Here is a 24,117-nt window from a genome sequence, read left to right on the forward strand (position 1 = left end):
TCGTATAAAACAATTTTTTTTAATGAAAATTGTCACAAATGTTTTATCTAGAGAGTCTGAAAAAGAAAGGAGAGAGGACGTGCAATGTATCTTCATTTTAAAATTTTGATACTATTGTCTGGTTAACTGTCTATGGTCTAGTTAATTATTTTTCAAACAAGTTGTCTTGGAGTATTTATCAACTAGCTTACTAAAGGAGATTTTTCAAATAATTTTTTTTAGAGAAAATAAAGCGTATGATTATTAATAATAAAATGTGATTTTTTTTCTCCTCTTCTCATGACTCTACGAGATTTATTATTGGGAAAAGAGTCTGAAAAATACTTCAACTTTGACCAAAATTGCTATTACGATACCAAACTTTATGGATGACCTTTTACCCCTTGCACTATTTAATAGTGTATTTTAAAGGTATATATGTGCCCACGTGGACACATTACTATTTATAATGATGCAATATTTATGATGTCCACGTGGACACATATATACTTTTAAAATACACTATCAAATANGGGGGGGGGGGGGGGGGGGGTGTAAAAGGTCCTTTCCAAAGTTCGGTATTGTTAAAACAATTTCAGTCAAAGTTCAGATATTTTTCAGACCTTTTTTTCTTTATTATTCAATTAGATCAACTCATGTTGCTTATGGTGGTATGCATTTCTCTATCGTTAATTACATGTCTTAACTTTGAATCGTGGGTATGAAATTGTCTTTAGTGAGGAGCGCCTTACACCTCAAAATGAAACTTTTCTATGCGAATCTGAATTAATCAGCCCCAAAGCACATGCTGGACACCAAATAAAAAAAAAACTCCTTTTCCTTTTATGGATTGGATGTAGGGGTGCAAAATAATTTAGCCCACTATGTTTGACCCGTTCAATTCAACCAATCTAAGAAAAAAGTTAATTAGATAATGAAACAAATTAAAACTTAGTCAGAGTTGAGCGAGTTGGACTATGATCAACACTTCACCCATTTTGACACAATATTTAAGCTCAATTAACCTTATTTATCAACTCAACCCATTTTAACACCTCCCGTCGGAGATGATATGATTTGAACTATGACTTTTTTGGTTCTATATCTAAAATGAACTTTGATCTAATGTGTATAAAGAATGTGGTGTAGTGGATGGGGTTATTCATTCTTTAACTAGAGGCTTCAGATTCAAGCTATGAGTATGGAAAAATCCTTAGTAGGGAGCGCTACCTTCCGAATACGGCCCTATCTTGCGCACGTCCGAATTAGTCAAACTCCAATACAGATATCGGACATCGAATGAAAAACCCAAAAAGAAAAGAAGTGTAGGAAGAAAAGGAACTAATATTTGACATTGGGCTGACTTTGTTATTGGACTAACATGACTTGGTTAGGGAGGGTATGCTCAAGCCCATATATTTGGTTACTGGACTTGGGCCCCCAACAAGTTTTTTCAGGCCCAAATAGAATCGCAAACTTGTAATAACATAAATATATGATGACATGAAATCCAACAAGCTCAACATCATCAACAAGACGTACTTGATAATCTTCATGTTCATTACTACTTTCAACACTCGTTATAAAAACACCGTATTTCTGATGCAATGTTGTATGTCCTTCAGAAATGATGACGATACGAGCCTTGATACCTTCCAACATCATTAAAAGATTATCATTTTGCGCGTCTAATTTCTCAGACAACGAAATATCTTGATTTTTTTCCATAGCCATGATTCCTTTTCTTGAAAATTGTTACATGTGACAACGTGTTTTTGTACCAGAAAGGTAACAGAACACCCTGCCATTTCTTTTAGAAAAAAATGTATACAATATGTTGATGTGATTAATGTTGAGAGTTTAGTGATCAATTTATATAAGATCAAACTTTGAATCAACCTAACTTTTAATAAACAACGTGACAAGCATTTTGTAATTTGATTCGATCATCGACTATAGTTTATATAATTAAAAATATCTTGTCAACTTTAATGTTTACATCAATTTGACATTTGATTTGGACGTACGATTGTCAACTCAAATGTTTACAATCATACTTTGTGTTATTTAATTGTTTACAAATTTTTGTTGGACTAGACATACTTGATATTATTTATGTTTTATATATCTTATTAAATTGTTCATGAATTTTATCGAGGTGTGCTCAAACTAACCGTTTAAAAAAATTGGTTCTTTTATTCTGTTGTACATTTGTTTCAGTGATTTTTATTTAAAAACTGTTGCTTTTGTCCTTATCTGAATACAGATTTTCTGATCCAATTAAATACAAGTAAATCTATAATTTCAAAAAAGGTTTTTTTTTTTGTGGAATTGATTGAGTGAAAAGGAAAGTATTACTCAGATTCTTCTCTTTCAGTGAAAAAGAAGGGATTTTTAAAGGGTTTTGAGTATTTTTTTTCTCTTCTTTCTTTGCAAGAATGCTTTTTTACTTTCTGGGGTTTAATGATTTTGCTTCTATGATATGATTTTTTGCTTGTTTTCTCCATGGAACTACTTTTCTCCAAATGGGTATCTGCTTTCTTGCTCTGTTGTTGGCTTATCTTCTCTGTTGGGCATTCAGGTTTGGTCTTTCTTCTTGTTTTTGTGTTTTTTCAAGATTCTTAACAATGTATTTTGTTGTAATAGATAATGTGGGTTTTTTTTTGGGGTATTTTAGTGGAGGGGTTACATGGAAATGCAAGAGTAAGAGCTGTGAACTTGGGTGGATGGTTAGTTGTAGAGGGATGGATAAAGCCTTCTCTTTTTGATGATATACCCAATGGAGATATGCTTGTATGTATTGATTCTCTTTATGCTTTAGAATCGAGTTGATTTTTCGTATGGTCACTAGACTAGTAGTTATTATCTCGTAAAGTTACTTTCTTTGTTTGAAGAAAATTGGAGTGGAGAAGAAATGTGACTTGCTGAGATAATAACTGGTATTAGTTAAGTGATTGTAGGAGAAATCAACCCTTCGGAATTTTGTTAAATTCCTATTTTGATTGAAAAGTTTTGAGCTTTTTGGCAATGCAGGATGGAACACAGGTGCAATTAAAATCTGTGACATTGCAAAAGTATATTTCTGCACAGAATGGTGGAGGAATGAATGTGTCTGTGGATAGAGATAATCCATTAGAATGGGAAACATTTAAGGTGAAATGCATTGTCAAATTGCTTTGTTGCTATCTTTTAGTCTCTCTAATTGGGTGATTGCATCATTTATTGTTAATAGATGCTTTATTTTAAGCCGAGGGTCTATTGACAATAGCCTCTCTATCTCTACAAGATAAGGGTAAGGTCTGCATAGACTCTACCCTCTCTTAACTGCACTTGTGGGATTACACTGTATATGTTGTTGTATACTATTTTTTTTATGTCCTAAATATGTGGTTACCTAAAATTTTAAATTCTTTAATTCATAATCAATCAAATCTCTCCAAGTAGGATTCGAACCTACGTCCATTGGTTTATAACCGACCGTTCTATCTACTGAGCTAATGTGGAACAACAGGAGATTCTATCTTATAGAGTTCAATTCCCGCCCTCAAACCTATACGAGTTCCTTTGTAAATCCCAGAATTTCTTCATTTTGGCTCCCTTGTGTTAGCTCTGTGGTTCATATATTTGACCTCCTATATGAATTTGATCCTCTTCCAGTTAGATTCCCAATTAGTTTCGATATTGTAATGGAAGGAATGTATTTGCAAGAAGCGAAATTGGGATTTGTCAACAACAATAACAACACAGCCAGTGTAATCTCACAAGTGGAGTCTCGGGATAGTCCTTTGTGGCTCAGGCAGTGACTAGACCAACACATTGTTGCTTCAAGTGAACCTCGCGTAGAAGTTCACTAAAAATCAATTATGGAACTTCATACTTTAAAGTCCATATGATGAAAAGAGATTCTTTTTAGTAGAGTTTAAGCTAGAAATTGTTGATTCTGAGAATAGTACCTGATTAATTTGCTTATTTTTAACAGTTGTGGAGGATTTCTGAGTCAGTATTTCAGTTTCGAACTTCTGAAGGGCAATTTCTAACATGCAGTGGTGATGGAGATAGTGTGACGGCAACAACAAAGTCTCCCTCGGATTCAGAAACATTCTATCTCGAAAGGAACTTCAATAATAGAGTTCACATCAAACTGAAAAGTGGAACTTATATACAGGTAATTTCACATTTCTTTAACTTTTGCATTTGGCAGAAGCACTTCTTGTAACTACAGAATTCATTTGATAACACATCTTAATTTTTCTTTATTTCTCGGTCAGTCTTTATTGTGGAATACATCAAGCATATTTGATATAAGAAAATTCTATGCCTTTTGCGTGGTTTATATAATATGTACATGAGTGAAGGGTCAAAAACATACCAAAGTTATCTCGGTTTTTCGAGTTTCTTACCTGAATTATTAGGTGTGCGAATTTCATACCTGACTTATTACCAACATTTATCAAAACACACCTCAACTATCAATTGTTCCGAAAACACACCTGAATGATGGTTATATTTCAGGTAGGAAAAGGGAACAATGGATAGTTGAGGTGTGTTTTGATAAATAGTTGGTGATTGTTCAGGTAGACAACTCGCACACATGATTGTTGTTAGAGGTGTAGTCCTTTGGATGGTCAAAATAATGTGATTTCAGTGTTTTGATTTTATTTTTCTTTAAGCTTAATATGTATTTTTGTGCACCAGCTTTAGTGTGTTGTCATGCTGACATTCATGTCTATCAAGAGTTCTACTAGAATTGCTGTAATTGTGTTCTTTCTCATTCATTTAGGCTTCAAATGACAATGTTCTCACAGCAGACTTTCCGGGGACACCAGGTTGGGATGATAATCCAGCCACATTTGAGATGACGTTTGTGGCAAAGTTGCAAGGGGATTACCAGCTTGCTAATGGATATGGGCATAACAAGGCAAAAGACGTTCTTAAGGTAAACTGATCACGTTCACTGCTTTTAGTTCACTTATTTATCGGATGCAAGTGAGACGCAAGTTCATTGTATTTCTCTCCGTTTTTGTATGTTGCAGAAGCATAGGAATAGTTTCATCACTGTAGATGATTTCGATTTCTTGTACAGACACGGAATAAATACTGTTAGGATTCCTGTTGGCTGGTGGATAGTTTCCGATTCTAATCCTCCAGCTCCTTTTATTGGTGGAAGCTTAGAAGCTCTTGATAATGCATTCTCGTGGGCGCAGTAGGTCTTGATTTCTGCTATTTCATTATACTCTTCTACAATTCCTTCCCTTCTTTCAGCCATTTGATCTCTTTCTATTCGCAGAGCTTATAACATTAAGTGCATAATCGACCTTCACGCTGCCCCAGGTTCCCAAAATGGGATGGAACATAGTGCCAGTAGAGATGGCACAGTTAACTGGCAGACATCTCCAGAACACATCGCGCAAACATTGGATGCTATAGAGTTCTTAGCTTCCAGGTAGATTTTAACGAATTCTTCACGAATCTATCAACCGTGCTTTGCCATGAGCATTAGTCATTGCCAAGATTTTGCATATTTGCTTGAATTTTCCCGCATCTTGTCCACCACTGAAGCTACTCCCACCTTGCCTCATATCTTCAAAGTAATCTTGTCTCTTGTAGTGTGCTCACACACCCTTTCTCTTTCAATATTTTCTTACAATGTATCTGCGTTTGAAGGTTAACATCTCCATATTATAACTCATGAACATTCATAGGTATGCTGTGCATCCTGCCTTGCTGGGAATCGAGCTTCTTAACGAGCCATCTGCTGCAGATGTCTCACTGGATATTCTGGTGCCTTTTTATAAACAGGGATACCAAATTGTTCGAAAATATTCTTCAACAGCTTACGTGATATTTTGCCAAAGAATCGGAAATGCAGATCCATTTGAACTTTATCAAGCTAACATAGGCTCATCAAACACAGTAGTTGATCTGCACTACTACAATCTTTTCGACAGATACTTTGATAAACTGACCTCGTCGGAGAACATTCAATTTCTATACAAAAACAGACAATCTCAAATACAGGCTTTGAATAGCGCCAACGGACCATTGGTGTTTGTTGGTAATATATCCTTTCTTTCCTTTCGCAACGCCTTTGGTTTTGTGAACTAGGACCAATTTTCCAATGCCACATTTCGGAATTGTGATATCTTGACATGAATTTAACCGATTTCAGGTGAGTGGGTGAACGAATGGAACGTGACTAATGGCTCGTTAGCAGATTACCAGGATTTTGGAAGAGTTCAGTTAGATGTATACAATGCAGCCTCTTTTGGATGGTCTTACTGGACCCTAAAGTGCGAAAAAAAGCACTGGGATTTCGAGTGGAGCATTCAGAACAATTATCTTCAACTGCAACCAGGTATAAAACTAACCTTACTTGCCTCAATGCCGGCTCAGCCTAATCGAAAACATCTACTTCTCAATGTGTAAGCTAAGCATAGAGGCAGAGCTAGGATTTTGCGTTTATAAGTTCTAGAGATGCTAGAAAACACGACTTATTGAATTCTGGATAAATTATTTATAAGCCTTAAAATGGATTTTCAAACACAAATACAGGATTTTGACCAAAGCTCCGCCCCTGTATAAGCATGTACAACTAGGATTACAAGAGGCGTTTGTGGGTTATTAAGAAGATTAGTGCCTTTTATCTTTGTAATTTCTCCGTTTTTACTTGTTCGAGAAGGTATGTATGCAGGTACTTCACCAAGGAAGATGATATCTAGAGTGGGATTGTTGCTTGGATTGGCATGCATTTGGAGCTTTATGCATTAGAAGAACCAAAGAAGTCTTTTGAATCCAGTGGTATGAATGATGGAATTGAGAAACAACTATTTTTCGCGGGATATAGTCTACCTTCAGCTCCAACTATTTTTGCAAATATGGAGGTGAGCGCACACACACACACAACGCGATAGGATATTGTAAAACTCGATAAGAATGTTCATTGATTCGCCAAATATTTATGAGAAAAGATATCGTAAATTCTTTCAACGTACAGAGCACTATACACTAGATATGTTGTATTCATTTGCCAAAATTATGAGAAATATATTGTTCACCTTTTAAGCTTTCATGTGTTACATGCACCTAGATGACTTGACATTATATATAAAAGCTACAAGCCTACAACAATTTCTTGAAGGACAGCGATCAATTAAAGTGTGTGCAAGTTAGTCCTGTACGTTATACAAGTTTTTAAAAAATGTTGACAAGTATATATTTGCATTGGGCTCTACTCAACAATCTTGTCTTTGTTCGTCCCATAGAATTTGATTAAGATATAAGAGCACAACACATAACATGTCAACTAAATGCATTCAAACGCAAGAGAACATACATCACGAGTTTAAATCTAGCATGTGGAGAATTAAAAGCCTGTTATTTTTAAGTGAAAAAGGATAGAGAGGTGAATTCATTATCCACTCAGTTTATTGTGCACTTAATTATAGATATATAACATAAAATAACTTTTCTCGAGTAATTCTTCTCATTTTTTCAAGATAATTTATGGAAAAAAAAAAGGTACCATGTTAAATATATAAAACAAAATATATTCTAAATATTTAACCAATAGAACTATAATACAATATCTTGATCTTTTCCACTAACTTTTCCTTCTTTAATTTGTAGCCTCAATTTTATTCTCCCAATTATATACTAATATTATTTTATGCACCTAAATAAATAGAGAAAAGATCGTACGTGTTATGTCTATTAACCAATTAATATATATACTATTAGAAGATTTAATTAAAGGAAGGGAAAAAAGCAAATTAAACAATGAAGAAAAGAGGAAATTATTGACCAAAATGATTGAATATATATGAGCATATGCATCCCTCTTCCTATATGACAAATCTAACTTTTTACTCTCTTTTTTTTTTGCTTTTTATTTTTATTTTAACGACAAAAGGAATCAAAACAGCTCATAAAAATAAAAATACAAAAAACAAATCAGAGAAGCACTATCCCAACATTATATCACATCCTTTCACTCTCTTTTTTTCGTGAAAAAATCGTAAAAATATTTATACTATCAGATCACTCAAAATACATAAAATCCTAATTATTCATAACAAGTGAAATTAGTAATTCAGATAATGTAAAAATTCTTTACATTATCTGTCAGACTATCACAAAACCAAGCCCAAAGTGAACGACCTCATGAAATTGTTCCTTGTGCTATGCTATCATTGAGTCCAAAAGTGTATATGGTGTATACCATGTGAACTTGTATTATAATTTTAAAAAATCTTCAATTTGCTCTTCCTTTCTGATGTGAGATTCGTCTAAGATGTCACGTGTACCCCTTATTCAATAGCTTATCAACCTAAAAATCTGTCGTTTTTCTCTTTGACGACTCGCCGTCCATCACTACACAAAAGAGATATTTAGTGGCAATAAATTTTCCTTTATATTTATTATTACCATTAGTGTGTCATAAGTGACACATTATCCTTGCATATGAGATGTATTAATTCTCCAAGATTAGTTAAATTAATTGTTTCAAATATTCAGCCATCCAAGCATTGATCTTTATTCTTCATTTTGTTCTCATAACATGTCTATATTCTTTTTTGTTCATCATATATGATTTCTACTATTGGAACTACATAAGTTAATTAGCTATCACTAATTAATATATTTATGATCTGTAGATATGAAATGGATCTTAGGATAATTTGGTAGTTGGTCATATTTTTGCCATGTCAAATATGTACTAATTAATCGCAGCATAATCAGATTTTATTCTCTTATGATAATCACAAATTAATAAGATGTCGGCTATATAAAATATCAGAAAATTTCACACTATTAAATTTTACACGGTGGAGGGTTTATTCAGTGCGCACAAAGTGCTCACCACAGAGTGTTCACCCGAAGAACAGAGGTTGTGACAGATGATGTAGCGATTGCAGGTTATCGTATGAATCCAAAATTAAGTTCAGCGCGTTATAATAGAGTATTAATTATTTGTTGTTATAGGTCAAGTTAACTCGATAGTCCAAATTTTTTACGTACACTACTTATATTTACGAGTTCAAAACGTTAGTCCATATCTTATGTTTGTTAAAAATTCACATAATATGTATAAATAATTTATCCAAAATGAAATAATTTTTTTTTTTAAGAAAATAATTTAAAACATATAAAATTCAAAATTTTGATTTTACGTTTACCAGTCTTTTCTAATTTCCAAAATTTATCGCGACAACTTTGCCAAAAAAAACAACTAGCAAGCTTTACACTGCGTGCATGAACTTTCACTATTCCAATAAGAATTCAACATTTGTTTTTTTGCTTTTGGATTTAACTTGTTGTATACATTAATAACACGATGTAAAAGAATTTTATTCAATCAATATAATTTAACTTGTTATATTTATGAACAGTTATATTACTTGAGTAAATCTTGAAGTCCTAACTATTCAAATGGACAATAATTCCCACCAAATTTTGAATAAATTATGACATCTATTTTGTGTAACAATTAAAAAAAATTAATCAAGATATTAATGAAATAAAATGGAAAATATATAAACTAAAATGGTCCTCCATTAATTACATTTGTACAAATATTTATCTTTGGTAATTGCAACATACACACCCCATGACAAATTAAATATCCCTATAGGGGATATAAAAAAAAAAAACCATGCCAAAAAACACAGCTCGAAAAACACATGGGGTGTTGCATGGCAACACCAAAGTACAAAACTCATAATCTAGGAGGAAAAAAAAATTAGCAAAAAATTGCACGTTGCTCAAGCTGATTCACACATCACGATCAACTCAGCTAGAACGAGAGCGGAGAAAGAAAATGCTCAATTGTTGTTGCCCCATACTTCCTTCAGGATCGATTAAATGAAATGACTCTGAGTCTGAAGATCCATGAACCCTTTCGAATTTTCCTCTTAGATACATTATATCATCATCGCGATTAATTTCTTTACCATGAACAGTGCCAGCACCAACAACTACACTTTCCATTTGATTCAACACTTGTAAATCGGATTTTGTAGGTTTTTTCTTAACTGCGAACCCTACTTTTTTCCCATTACAATACATCGTCCATACAGGCATAGACAAAAGGGAAGAATTTTCATTATTTCCACTTCCACCACCGTTATTGGAACTTTCAAGCGCGATTCTTAGTAGCCCTCCACGCATTTCACGCGCTAGGGTAGAAGTAGAAACCGCGAGTTCAAGGAGAAGAAGTGGGGTAGAGGAATTAGGGTTTGTTTGGATACAAAAATTGACTTTTCCTTTACGATACCCGAAAATGGTACCCGTAATATTTGTTGTATTCGAGGTAAATGATGGTCTATGATAGTTGAAAGATGAAACAGGTTTTTTATTCGGGACAGGTTCTGTAGGTTCAACAAACGTACAGTAACAACTAGGGATGAGTAACTCCACTAGAGAACGGAGGAGTCGCCACGAACGGACTTGTTTCTCGCAATCAACGGTGGTGATGGTGGCGGTGGCGGTGGTGGCGGAGGGGTATGAGGTGATCATTATTGGTGATTATATTAAGGGAAAAAAATCGAAGGCTCAACGAATTAGTTTGGACTATGGTAGTAGTTTATATAGAGAAGTTTTGAAGGAATATTTGTTATAAAATTATTTATTCAAAAAAATATTAATTTTTTTTTTTATTTTAAAAAAAAAAAGCATAAAAGGGGGCAATGGAATCTAAGAACTGTTGTGACGTGGATATTAATAATGTTACTTTATTATCTCTTTTTGTTGGTGAGGGTTGTAATGAAATAGTTGTTGTCTTGTTTTTGTCTAGGCTAAAATCATGCACATGTTCAAAAATCTATAAAAATTGTCCAAAGGCATATTATCCTAATTCCTAGTCTTATAAGGTGAGTAATAATAGCCTTTTTATTGGAAAACATTCATACATGATGTGAAATGTTTTTTTTGATGTGACTAGGATTAAACATTGTGTTACCTTAGAAATTGCCTAGTAGTTTACAAGTTATGTATATTGACAATGCACAAAATTTATAGTAGTAGATACATAATGAATCAATTGTTGCTAATGTACCTTGGAGGTAGTTGCGTAGCCATATGTGGTAAAAGATAGTTAGTTAAACACTTTAAATAAAAAAAATTATAGCATAATAAGTTTTAAATAAAAAATCAATACGTATATATTAAATATTGAACATCTTTATAGAAATTTCTAAAAAAGTGTATATCACATAAATAAGACCAAAAGGAGAATTCCAAAGATGAAAAATAAAAATTATTTTTCCCACATAAAATTTATGAATAATTGATATATTGTCCGGTAATAATGAGTCATGAATATACGTCTTAATTTCTTCTAAATATGATTGTATTATACAATACCATTTTTTCACCTTCACAATGCCCAAAAAAAAATAGCATGTAGTCAAGAAAAATTAGATCTTTTTTTTCTTTTCATCATTATGACTTTTTTCAAACCTTTCCATACGAATTAAATTCCCTTTTTAGTTGGATCGCACTTATAATAAATAGTGCCAATTATATTTATTATATTTTGAAAGGGAAAAAAAATGGAAAATACCGTACAGCCATAACAACCCAAATTTCCCGGACCTTCTAATGATTGAGTCCTTAAATTATTATAAATAATATAATATAATATTATAATTTACAACTGTTCAACTGCTACTCTTCTACATATTTCTTACTATATATATTACTGATAATATATTCAGAGGAATTTCACTGTAGGGTCTATGAAGGTAGAGTGTACGCAGACCTTACCACTACCTCAAGGAGGTATAGAGACTGTTTATGAAAGACTCTCGACTCATCAAGTGCATCAAACCCAAGTAAAAGGAGAAGAAACAATTTAAAAAAAACATAGTCAATAATAAGAAAGACAATACAAAGCCTACAAGAAGAAACAATAACAACATCAAAATAGTGTGATAATCAAAACATAATACACATTATATGACAAACTATAAGGGTATGACTAATACACGACAAAACACTGACAAGTCTAAACCTGCGCACGACAAGACATATACCCCTTCACTCCCTTCTAACCGTCTACACTAATACACGATCTTCACTCCTTTCTATCTAGAGTCGTGTCTTTGATAATATGAAGTTGCATCATGTTATGTCGAATAATAAATAGTTTAATTAATATACATCTAAATAATTTTTACATATGTTGTAATAATTACTAATATATCTTTTAAGCCTATCAAATTTCATGTTTTTTTGGTCTATAAATATATAGACAATATATGATGATGTACAAGATTTAAACTTTATAATAAATAAATAATTTATAAATGAACACATCAGAGTGAACTTTTTGTCGAATATATGGGTCCTGAGTTGGTTAACCACTAGCAAATAGAAACAAAATACATTTTGTAATTAGTTTTATTTACTTTATTATTTTTTGGACAAAGAAGAGACTGCATGTTGTATGGGAAAGCAACAAATAAAAAAGGAAAAAAAAATTGATTTTATGAGTTGCTTTATAGCCTGGCTTCTCCACTAATGTCCTTCACCTTTTTTTATTTTTCACAACTTTCATTCATAATATAAGTTGACAAGATAGGAGGATTATAATTTGGTCTTGGAAACAAAAAGGATCACTAAATTAATTGTCTCTTTAATTACTTTAAAATCATCCAAATTACAAAAAAAAAAAAAATATATATATATATATATATGAATTAGTTTTTGACACTATGGTTGGAATATTTAGTAAACTTCACTAGTAAACCAACTAACCAAGTATCATGTCTCACCCTGCTCCAATTGTCATCCCTACAAGTAGAGCCTTCAAAATGGGCTTAGCCCATGGGGTCGGCTCAACCCAACTCGTTATTGGGATAAGGTTGGGATGGAATTTTTCAAACCCATTTGAAACTAGGGCTTATAAGCCTGACCCATATAAGCCCTTGGCCCTTGATGCTTGATCGAGGCCGGATTGGGGTCGGTCCATGGGCTAAAACTATTTATTTAAGGGTCTACTAGTGTATGCGTTAATTACTTAGATGCACACTTTGTTGTAATATTGCGAATTTTACTAGATTTTGGTGCGTCCAGATACATATATCTCGGGATACATGGACTCAAAATTAGGTGTAATGTGTTCTAGATACACTCTATCCAAGTGGATTCACATGTATCTAGGATACATAGACAAATCTCGCGCCCTCGCCTCCCTCTCATATCGCTCGTCACTCTCTTATCTCTTACGCTTATCTAGGATGCATCACACCAAATACATGTATCTCGCGGATCTAGTATCCTAGATACATGCTAATCACACTAGAGTTTTTGCTCGTTTTATATTGAAACAACACCATTGTTTGGCATATTTGATTTGAAAATCTTCTCATTTTCTTAACGTTATAGAATTTTAAGTTTGAAAAGAAAAAAAATGAAAATAAGAGAAAAAAAAGGGCTAGCCCGCCCCAGCTCAGGGCCCTTCTAGGATTGGGTTGAGTTGAACATTTTCAGGCCCTTCCAAATGAAGGGCCGGTCCGCCCTAGCCTATCAAATTTCTTGGCCCGCGAGGCTTGGGCTAGATGGGGCTGACCGGGCTGATACTTTTTGACAACTCTATCTACAGGTAGAGGCATGTCAAATCAACCGAAATGTCTAGGTGATAATCTATGTCACTGTTTGGTCATAAATTTTGAAGTTGAAATTTAAGAATTGTGTTTTTGAAGTTGTTATTTTTGAAATTTGAAGTTGTGTTAGAACATGCATTTTACTTGGAAAAAATTTGAAGTTTGTGAGTGGAAGTCGCTAAAACCCAAAATCTAGTTTAAATCCGTCTGTGAGAACTTGAAAATATTTGAAGATCAAATTTCATGATTAAACAGATATTAAAAGATAAATATTCAAAATCTATGATCAAACGATAACTAAATCAAAGGTCGAGTACTGAAAATGAAAAACATGTTATGTGGGAATTAAGTGTTTACCCTCCTTAGTGGATTTATTCTGCATGAATTTAAATTAATCGAACATTTAAATATGGAACACCTGATAGTTAATTTTAAAAAAATAAAATAATTGGAGGTAAGTGTATATACTTAACATAAATTGGTCGGGTGACAATTCTTTAATCATAACTTTTCATATGACATATTTAAAATCGTAAGATTCAAAAAGCTTTTTACTTTATTAAACTTTATGTCAAATTAGAATAGAACAATTGAATTAAGACAGACATAGTACTTATATATTATTTAGAAATAACAATATAATGAAGCAGCATAATAAACAGGCTATTTTACCTCACATCAAATATAATGTTAGAAATAGAGACATAGATAGAAGACAAAAGAGTTGACATATTTAAAAGATAGGCACTAGACATAAATAAAAGGTAAGCACATGTTGTGGTTCAATTTTTTTTTTCTTTTTGTGCTTTGTTCTTGGATCATGTCGGAATCCATATTTGATCACCTCTTACAAAGTTTGCCAATTATAATTGTGACATAACATGATGTGCCATGTCAATATCTGTTTTTTCTATTTTTTGATTCATTAACCTTTCATATCCACACGCTCCTTTTTTGGTTGATAGTGTTATCTTGGACGACCGTGACAAATATGGTCTCAGCAAGGACGTTAAGTCCATGAGTGAAGTGTATGATGCCTATGATGGAGGACAAATCAACGATTAATGAGGGTGAGTCAGAGAAAAGAACTGACAAGCTTCTAAAAAGGTGAAGTGTATGATGCTTATGATGGAGGACAAATCGATGACTAATGAGGGTGAGTCAGAGGGAAGGACTGACAAGCTTCTAAAAAGGTTGGGGTGAACATGTACCTTCGATGAGTCCTTCAATGAAATCAGAGAAGAAAGTAAAGAGTTTTATAAGGCACAAAATAAGTGTACATAGCACGAACGTATGCTTTTGGGGTCAATGAACACATACCGCATACACAAGGGACAAATATGTGAGTTTTGTTGGGCCAAAGCAGATAATATGTGTCATGAGCTTGAACCATGAATTTAAGATAATTATAAGTGTATCTCTTTTTGACAATCTAGTTTGTTGTAAAAACATTATTTTGATGAGTAAAAAGAATATGTGGTTATTTGAATGTAATATATAGTACCATGAGTAAAAAGAACATATGGTTATTTGAATGTAATAAATAATACCATAGTAAAGTAAAATTCCATAAGGAAAAAGGCAAATATATGCCAAACTTCAACAGAAATATAAGAGAGAAACTTTTTTGGGTTAGTCCAAGAAAAAAGAGAATGTTTTAGGCCCAAAAAGAGATAACAAACTTGGTAATATCTTGATATGGGCCACTCACTTGGACCTAAGCCCATTAATCCTATTAGCTCTGACGAGGAAATCCGCAGTCGCTATTCTTTAGTGCTCTCAAGATTAACTCTAGTTTAATAGCAAGTAAACCTTGATTAATTTTTAAGAATTTTTATCACCTTCCTACTAATATAAATATCGAATAACTTTATCCATCAAATATTGAATTCAATATTTGACCGCAATAAGAAGTTCAATTCCATAACACCACTAGGGGAAGGGGAGGAGGTGGGGGGGGGGGGGGGNGGGGGGGGGGGGGGGGGGGGGGGGGGGGGGGGATGATGTATTAATATCTAAGAGGTGTATGTATTATAATAACACCATAGAATTATATTATGATATTATTTGCTGATCGTATCATAGTACTTTTGTTATTTTGGTTGACTTTTATTATTTTTGACTACTTTCGTTCTAATAAATACCAACTTGGACCATCATAGAAACTATGGTGTGCTGCCAAATAATAATTACTATTATTATAATTAGCAAATTGTAATGTGAAACAATATGTTAAAAAAAAAAAAATACAGTACGAATGTTCCTTGAAAGTTCCATTTAATCTACCCTGATTAGTACAATCACCAACTTTATTTTTGTTAATTGAATTAAAACTCCAAGATTTAAATATTCACCAGCTTGACTTGAAAAATCGACATGAGGACCGCCAAAAGGTTGGCAGTGAAGTAACAAGTGTTCATTCATCTGTAATCATAAGTCTCAAGTTCAAGTCTTAGGTATGAAGTCGATGAGTCACCTTTGGTGAAACACTCCTTAACCCCTAAAGTGAGACTTCTTGATGCAAATTTGAATTGGTGGCCGAGCCGCAGAGATACCAAATAAAATAATAAATCAAAATGAGAGTTTGTACCTTTTATTTCTTATCTACTTCCAATTGGAAATAATGAACAAATGTTGATTACCCAACTAAACATTTATGAAAACAAGGACAAATACCAACAAGCTAAAATAGTGATGACTAAAATTAATAAATAGCTTGTGATAGTTTAAGATTTAATTACAACCATATTTGATTAAATAGCTACTTGAACACGAAAGGAGGTTCGCTATGATAGACGTTTTAGGTGAATTCCACATCGAGATGGTAGGAGAAAGGCATGAGGTCAAATAAGGGGTGAGTTCAGAATTTCGCTATTGAGGCAACTTGTACGTTAAAGCCTAAGGGGACAAACTCGTGAGGACGCTTGAGGTGATTTAGATCGCGATCAAATTAAAGTGAAAAAATTTAAAGTGAAACATAGGGAGCATATAATCTAAAAATATCTAGACAGTTATGTACATATTTACATTACTTCTAATGAAATTTTTAAATATATAAATTAAATTTTTGAAAAAATCTAAAATATCTATGGTCAAATTAAATTCACATCTAATAATTACGTAATTTGATCTTCGTACTATGAATTCCTATTTATAAAGTGAAACATAGGGAGCAAATAATATCCCCTTATAACCCCACCATGAAGTTGTTTGAATTTTTTGGCTTGTCTTTAATTTCATCCATTTTTTTATGTGGTCCAAAAGGGGAAATAGAAGATGTATAAACAATTAAAAGTGACAACAAATTAGTAGGGTATATGTACACTATATTAAATGAACTTTGACATCGTCAAATGTTGAAATAATTTTCTTTTTTTTGTCTCCTTCATTATGTGTATGTGTTCATCTTTCGATATTTAAAATATAAAATAGTTGAAATTAGTTACGAAATTCACCAGTAAACTATCATTTAATAATTTGCGTGATTTTATAATTAGACAAAATGACATGAAAAACTTCAATATTTGACTTTATTTGTATTATACCTTCATATATACTTATCACTTTGTCAATTAACGATAATTTTTTATTATTTAACGATAGAAGGTGTTCGTATTGATTTTTTTATGTTTTGGGGATAGAATGTAGTTGCATTAATACTATTTTATCTTTATTTGTGGTTCGATGAACATATTTCCATGAATTTCTAGTGTTATGTCATCAACGTTGTCTCATTGCTCAATACGTCATGATTTACTGTTATTATATATGTATTTAATTGAAGTAAGTTTGAATATATTTATTGCTTTTGGTTCGAATTATATATTATTATTTTTATTTTTTATTTAAATAATACTTAATACAAAATTCCGAAGTATAGATGTAATATTTCACACCTAATTATCTTTCATTTCTTGATAGATGAGAATCTCTTGAATTGCTAATATTAAATTAGTGTCTAGAATAATTTATACTCTATAGTTTTTTGTGTGTGGTAATTTTCTGATTTTAATTATATATAACATTAATCTTCCAATATTTTTGAAAGGCAAGACTAATGTTAAAAAAAATAAAGAGGAAAAAATTACGTTCAAAATTTATTTTTGAATTTTTACGTCATGTAGTTCATATATCCCCTGTGCATAAACATACGATTAAAATCATATTTCTGTATATATATATTTTTATATATTATTATACATTTTATACAAGGTTGATGTACATTTTACCTAAGGTATAACATTATATAATATTGTATATAAATATTTTCAAACACTATACATTTTTTAAAGGGAAAATGGTCTAAAATATATTCAAACGTTGACCGAAATTATTGTAACAATTTCAAACTTTGGGCAGGACCTATTACCCCTCCGCACTATTAAATAGTGTATTTTAAAGATAATTATTTATAATGATGCAATATTTTTTATGTCCACGTGGGCACCTATATATCTTTAAAATACACTATTAAATAGTCCAGAGGAATAATAGGTCCTACCCAAAGTTTGGAATTGTTACAACAATTTCGATCAAAGTTCAGATATATTTCAAATTTTTTTCCTTTTTTTAAAAATCCCCCAAAAGAGAGGGACACATAATAAGGACAATATTTTGAAAATTTAGTAGATTTTGTTATACTATTTATATATATTAAATTTCAAATTTAGAATTCGTATTTGTTTTAAAGTCATAATTACGTTTTGAACATGTAAATAAAGTTATATTTGATTATTAACAAAGTAATTATTCTTTATGACTTTTTTAAACGGTCATTGTCCAAAGTTTAATAGGAGAAAATTAAAGTCAGAGTTTCTTATCTTTTTTGTTTACACAATTATTCAAGAAAATTAAATAATTAGAAAACACCAGTGGAATAATAAGAAAGTAGGTGGGCATAATTAATCTTCGTAGATTGTTTAATCTAACACTCTTCATATATAAGAAGATGGCATTTCATTTAAGAAAATGAAATATCTTTAGACTATACAGTATTTCACTATTCTAATTTACTTGACACTTTTAAACAAGTAGATTTTACACAAATCTCATAGTGTTAAGAGTTAATTATATTCGTATTTCTAATCTTTTCCAAATTACAAAAATCTCTTAAATTTGATGGAATCCGAATACATCTCAAAACGTCCTGATACATCGTGTTCCAATTTTGGATACATTCCTCAATGTCCTGATACATCACGTCTCGGCTTCGGATACATCACGCGACGTCTCGATACATTACGTAAAGTGATGTATTCGACCGATATATTGCATAAAGTAACATCTCGATAGATTACTTAAAGTAGAAATTTTTGTAATTTTTTCAAATGATAGAAAATTTCAGAAAATAAGTTGTATATTTATGTAATTTTTCCTTTAAACAGCAAGCACTTTAATTGTTTCACGTTTAACCCGTTACATTTAATTACTAGTATCAAGGTTATAAATGATTTGAATAAAACCAAAAACTAAAAATGGTCAGATCAAATGTACTTAGCCCTAACCCTACCAATAAGGGTTGTGGTTGAAGGGTAACTACTCCTTCATCCTTAACCAAGAGGTCTCGGGTTCGAGTCCCTTTGGGTCGGAGTCCCTTTGTTAGGGAGTGATTTACTTCCCAATATGAAACTTCTCGGCGCAAATTCGGATTTAGTCCAGGTGGGAAACCCAAAAAAACAAAGCTAACCCGGTCCAAAATTAGCTATTAGATTTTCCTTTATAAAAGTTAATTTATTATTAGTCTTGATTAATATTTTAAAATATATTTTTCATCTAGTTGACATTAGAAAAGTTAAAACTTTTTATATATATAATTATTAAATTGATCTAGCCTAATGTAACTTTAATAATAAGTTAAATTAACTTTTGAAAAATAAAAATTGTAACCGTTAATTTGAAATGGAAGAAAACAAAACATGATAACTAAATCAGGACGGAGAGATTATTAGTGGACCAAAGTCTCTTTCGTGTGTTGCAAAGTAGCAAAAAGGGATTATTTTGCGTTTTGTCCATTAATAATTTCCATATAAAGTATAAACCACTACCAATACTATAAAGTTAACAAAATTATAATAGGGAACTCTATAATATGGTCCCAATAATATTTATAATATCTTATACTAAAAGCTTTTGAAACCATAATAATTAGACCTTAATCAAGGATTTATTCAAACCATAAAAACAAACTCTCTTTTTCTCCTTAAATATTTGTCATGTTTTTTAACAAAATAGAAGAACAAACATGCACTTTGATTGTTTCACGTTTAACCCGTTACATTAATTACTTACTATTATCAAGGTTTTAAATGGTTCAATTTAAACCAAAAAAAAATGGTCACATTAAATGTACTTTTTCCGTCTCAAATAAGTTGTCATATTTTCCGTTTTAAGAGTTAAATTATGTGAATTTTGATTTATATTTTAACATGCATTTTTCATTAAATTGACATGAGAAAAATTATAATTGACAGTATTTTTCGTATAGTTTTTAATATATAGTAATTATTAATTATAAAATAGATATAATGGTAAAAAACTAAAAAAAAAAAAAAAAAACTTGAAATAACATTTTTTGTGAGTTTTCTAACAAAAGTATTTATCAAAATATGTCGAAAACTAATGAGTCATTTACCTTATAGACGAAATTTTATGAACAACTTAAACATGTGTGTTTTGATAATTATACTTCAAACACTTTGATTTAGTCGGTTTTGAGTTATATTTCGATGAATAATTGATAATTATTTATATAAAATAATGCAAACACTTGATATATAGTTCAGATATGACAATTACGAAACAAATAATACTTTATGTATCTTCTTGATACAATAGCATATAAAATTATAAACTAATCTTTTTAGTGTAAAAAAGTTGACAAAATTATATTTGTAAACTATATAATATGGTCTCAATATAATACAGACTCTTTATTTTCTCCTTCATCATTCTTTCTCTTTCTCCATAAAATGGGAAAAAAGATATTAACTCTCAGAGATCTCATCGGCGCCATTAAAGACAAAGCTTCACAATCCAAAGCCGCTTTCATCTCTAAACCAAGCAGTTTCTCCCTCCACCTCGCCGTCCTCCGCGCCACCACTCACGCGCCGTCATCACCACCCGATGACCACCACATCTCCTCCCTTCTCACCCTCGGTGACAGCTCACGCGCCACCGCTTCCTCACTTATCGTCATAATCATGGACCGACTCCACCGCACTGGCGATTCAACCGTCGCACTCAAATGCCTTTTAATCATACATCAAATCATCAAACGCGGACCGTTCATACTACAAGATCAACTCTCCATATTTCCGGCTACCGGCGGACGTAACTACCTCAAACTCTCCGCCTTCCGCGACGGCGCTACCGCATCCAGATTCACAATCTCCGCCTGGATCCGATTTTACTCCAGATACATCGAATCTCTACTCTACACTTCCAGAATTTTAGGCTATTTTCTCTCTTCGTCTTCCTCGTGTAACACAGATGAAAAAATCTCCACCTTCTTAAACTCAGATCTAATCAGAGACGTCGATTCGTTAGTTCAATTGATCGAAGAAACGGTAAAATTGCCGGATTCGCTACTACTCGACGGCAACAAATTGCTCTACGAAGTGATCGGATTACTGAGCTCCGATTACTTATCGACGGTGAACGAGTTGTTAATCCGGCTCAGTGAGTTCAAGGAACGGCTCAGTTGTTTGAGCTTCGGTGACTCGGTTGAGCTGAGTTTCATTTTGAAGAGATTAGAAGGATGTAAAGAGAGATTATCGGTTTTATTTTCGGTTAAAAAGCCATCAACGAAGTTATTATGGTGTTCGGTATCCGAATTGAGCTTAAAAATTGATGATTTGAAGGTTGATTTTTCGAAACGTAAGTTAATTACGTTCGGAAAATCGAGCGAATCAGCTCGATTTAATAACCGGGTCATCAAATTTGGTGACTCGGTTCAGTTTTCGTCAGGGAGATATGAGATGACTAATTTACCTATGATTGTTGAAGGAAGAAATTGAACAAATAAAAAATTGGATGTTTTTTTTTTTTTTTTGGTTATTATGTGTAACAATATATTAGAGAGTGTTAAATCTTGATATGTTCCCACAAACATTTTTGTGTATATAATATATGGTACATGTATACCAATTTGGGATTTTGATTGTATTTTATGGTTCTCTCTATAATGCGTATTTTTGACATTGTAGTTAATTTGTACTCGATTTTAGAAGAATAAAATGAATCGAAAATTTATGAAAGGAAATCTAAGGTTAAGGTTATGGAGTGAAGGAAGTTCATTTTCTAAATTCAAAGAGTGATTGAGTTTAACTCATGAGTGAAAGCGTGGCAAGAGAGCGATTGTGCCTCTCGTAGATAAATATCGACTCAATCAAGAGTCTTGGTCGGTCTCTAGGACCCTTTCTAAAGCTACTTCATCGTTTATCTATTTATTTCGAATAAACTTGATATTTAAGATTTTACATATCTAGAGTTTAGACATAATGTTTGAACTTTCATCCATATGTATATGAGCTTCAGATAAAAGGTATTGACTTTAATACATACGATGAAAGCTAAAGGTAAAAATGATTGAACTTTAGCTATGTAATATCTTTAACTCCTTGTGCTGTAAATTAACTTAAATGGTGTTTCCAACATCAAATATTTATGTTATGAAAAAGGTTAAAATATACATGTAATTACTTTCATAATGAATTTTCCATTATAAATTTGCCTATGTTTTTGTGCATGGAGAAATGATGAAAAATGAACCGTTAAATTGCCACTTTATATTAAAGAGAATGTTTGAGGCTTTTTTGTCAGTGTATTATATTATTGCATGATGAATTGTTTCTACTATTGGAACAATATCGTGGTCCCCTTGACGTTTTTACCGTTGGAAGAACTTTGTCTTACACAAAAAAAAAAAAATTATTTATTTTAAAAAATCTGAATTAATCAAATTTTAAATTAAGTATTTGTCTGTTTGTCTCTCTATATAAACATTTCATTTTATTTGTATATTTTAAGAAATTCTTTATGGAATGATATGATCAACTAGTAGTGATAGTATGTTAGTAACGTTAATATGTTAAATATCTATGGAATTGGATTTTTAAAAAAACTATCGAGCAAGCAAAAAAAGCTTTAAGCCTTCACATAAACTAACGCTAGCAAAGGCGGACCCATATGAAAGAGCGATAGTGCACATGAATATATTAACTTTTGAATTATGTCAGGGCGGTGTGTCTCTAGACATTGCTTCGACTAACGTTCATCCTCCCTAATTAGGTGATGCTCTTGTCATATTCAAATTCTAGATTCATCTTTCAGTTATGCCAGAGAAGTGGAGCACCAAGTTACTACTTTGGTGATTAAAATATAACATTGCGACCTACTTTGATTTACTATTTTAAAAAAATAATAATAATCTAAGTAGCATAATGTATAAATTTGTGAAAGGGGAAGCTTATTTATTTCTCATGACTGAGACATCAGTTACTATATATTTGCAATTATATATTAAGTCAGACTATTATTATGAAAGCCTAGTGGTGCCATAGAAGTACATAATAATATGGTCCAATTGCTCAAAATAATTAGCATAGCAATAAAAGCACTTTACCAACTTGTGTATGATTTATATTAAGCAAATTTTGATGTCAAAGCAAATTAATTATTACAATGGTACTTACCCAAAAATATATATAAGTGGTGATAAAAAAAGTTCAAATTTCAGTAGAGACAAGAACACTAAATGATTTTTTCATATGTATCGTAATCTTGATGAACAGAGTTACATAACACTTGTTGCTAGTAGAAGGTGATATTTTTCAATATATTCTAATTTTGATGGGTAAATTACTTAGTACCTATTGACGGTGGGATTTAACATATATTTTGTAATCTCGTAAAATTAGTCGATACGCATGAAAACCGACCTTTATACCATAATTATCAAAAATAAATAAATAAATAATACTACACAACTTGATGTCTATAGATTCCCAGTACAACTACAGTTTGTACTACAAATAAATGATGTCAGTGCCAACTATTTTTTTTAATTACAAACAGACAATATTCTTTTTTCTCTCCTACTATAAAATAAAATAACAAAGGAGAACCAATTAATTCATTAAGGAATAAGAAAAAAAACATAATTTATTTCTGTACCTCAAAAGTCAAAAGGTTGAATTTGTACAAAAAGGATAATTACTAGAAAGAATTATTAATTGGAACAAGTTAATCAAGATTTGTGAAGTTGCCAAACAAGAATTAATAAAATAATTTGTTTGACATTTTCCAATTAAGATTATAAAATTAGTACATAATTTTACTAGATCAAGATTTGAGAAAGATGACCACTTTCTGTTTTGACCATTCTTTCTATGTTTATGACTATGATGATGTACTAGATTTTGACTATTTTATAAAGTAATCTTAACCATTATTGTGGAAAAAGGCCCAAATGATGTGGGAAATTATTGGGCCTTAATATTGAAGTCCAAAAGCCTTAAGACTTCGCGTGATTGGT

The 24,117-nt window shown here is 31.8% G+C and overlaps 4 protein-coding genes across 5 annotated transcripts in view; 2 read left to right on the forward strand and 2 right to left on the reverse strand.

Annotated features, from left to right (window-relative positions):
• LOC125845221 (histone H3.3) overlaps positions 1–24,117 on the reverse strand; it is a 202,057-nt gene that overhangs the window by 117,990 nt on the left and 59,950 nt on the right. The gene's annotated exons all lie outside the window — the stretch shown is intronic.
• On the forward strand, positions 2,279–7,043 carry LOC125845194 (probable glucan 1,3-beta-glucosidase A). Of its 2 annotated transcripts, none has more exons than XM_049524642.1 (10): positions 2,279–2,560; positions 2,657–2,772; positions 3,013–3,132; positions 3,959–4,144; positions 4,760–4,915; positions 5,013–5,182; positions 5,267–5,422; positions 5,682–6,034; positions 6,149–6,334; positions 6,659–7,043. In XM_049524642.1, exons 1-10 carry the CDS (start codon positions 2,485–2,487, stop codon positions 6,745–6,747), a joined length of 1,608 nt encoding a protein of 535 aa, XP_049380599.1. In that variant the 5' UTR covers positions 2,279–2,484; the 3' UTR covers positions 6,748–7,043. The 2 variants fall into 2 exon arrangements, with proteins under 2 accessions (XP_049380599.1, XP_049380600.1); XM_049524643.1 differs by having other exon boundaries at positions 2,312–2,560; positions 6,671–7,043.
• LOC125845214 (protein MIZU-KUSSEI 1) lies at positions 9,535–10,508 on the reverse strand. The gene has a single exon (XM_049524670.1). It carries the CDS (start codon positions 10,492–10,494, stop codon positions 9,769–9,771), a length of 726 nt encoding a protein of 241 aa, XP_049380627.1. The 5' UTR covers positions 10,495–10,508; the 3' UTR covers positions 9,535–9,768.
• LOC125845203 (putative clathrin assembly protein At4g40080) lies at positions 20,537–21,743 on the forward strand. The gene has a single exon (XM_049524656.1). It carries the CDS (start codon positions 20,552–20,554, stop codon positions 21,596–21,598), a length of 1,047 nt encoding a protein of 348 aa, XP_049380613.1. The 5' UTR covers positions 20,537–20,551; the 3' UTR covers positions 21,599–21,743.

This window comes from Solanum stenotomum, chromosome 11, assembly GCF_019186545.1.
Source record: "Solanum stenotomum isolate F172 chromosome 11, ASM1918654v1, whole genome shotgun sequence".
NCBI lineage: Eukaryota > Viridiplantae > Streptophyta > Magnoliopsida > Solanales > Solanaceae > Solanum > Solanum stenotomum.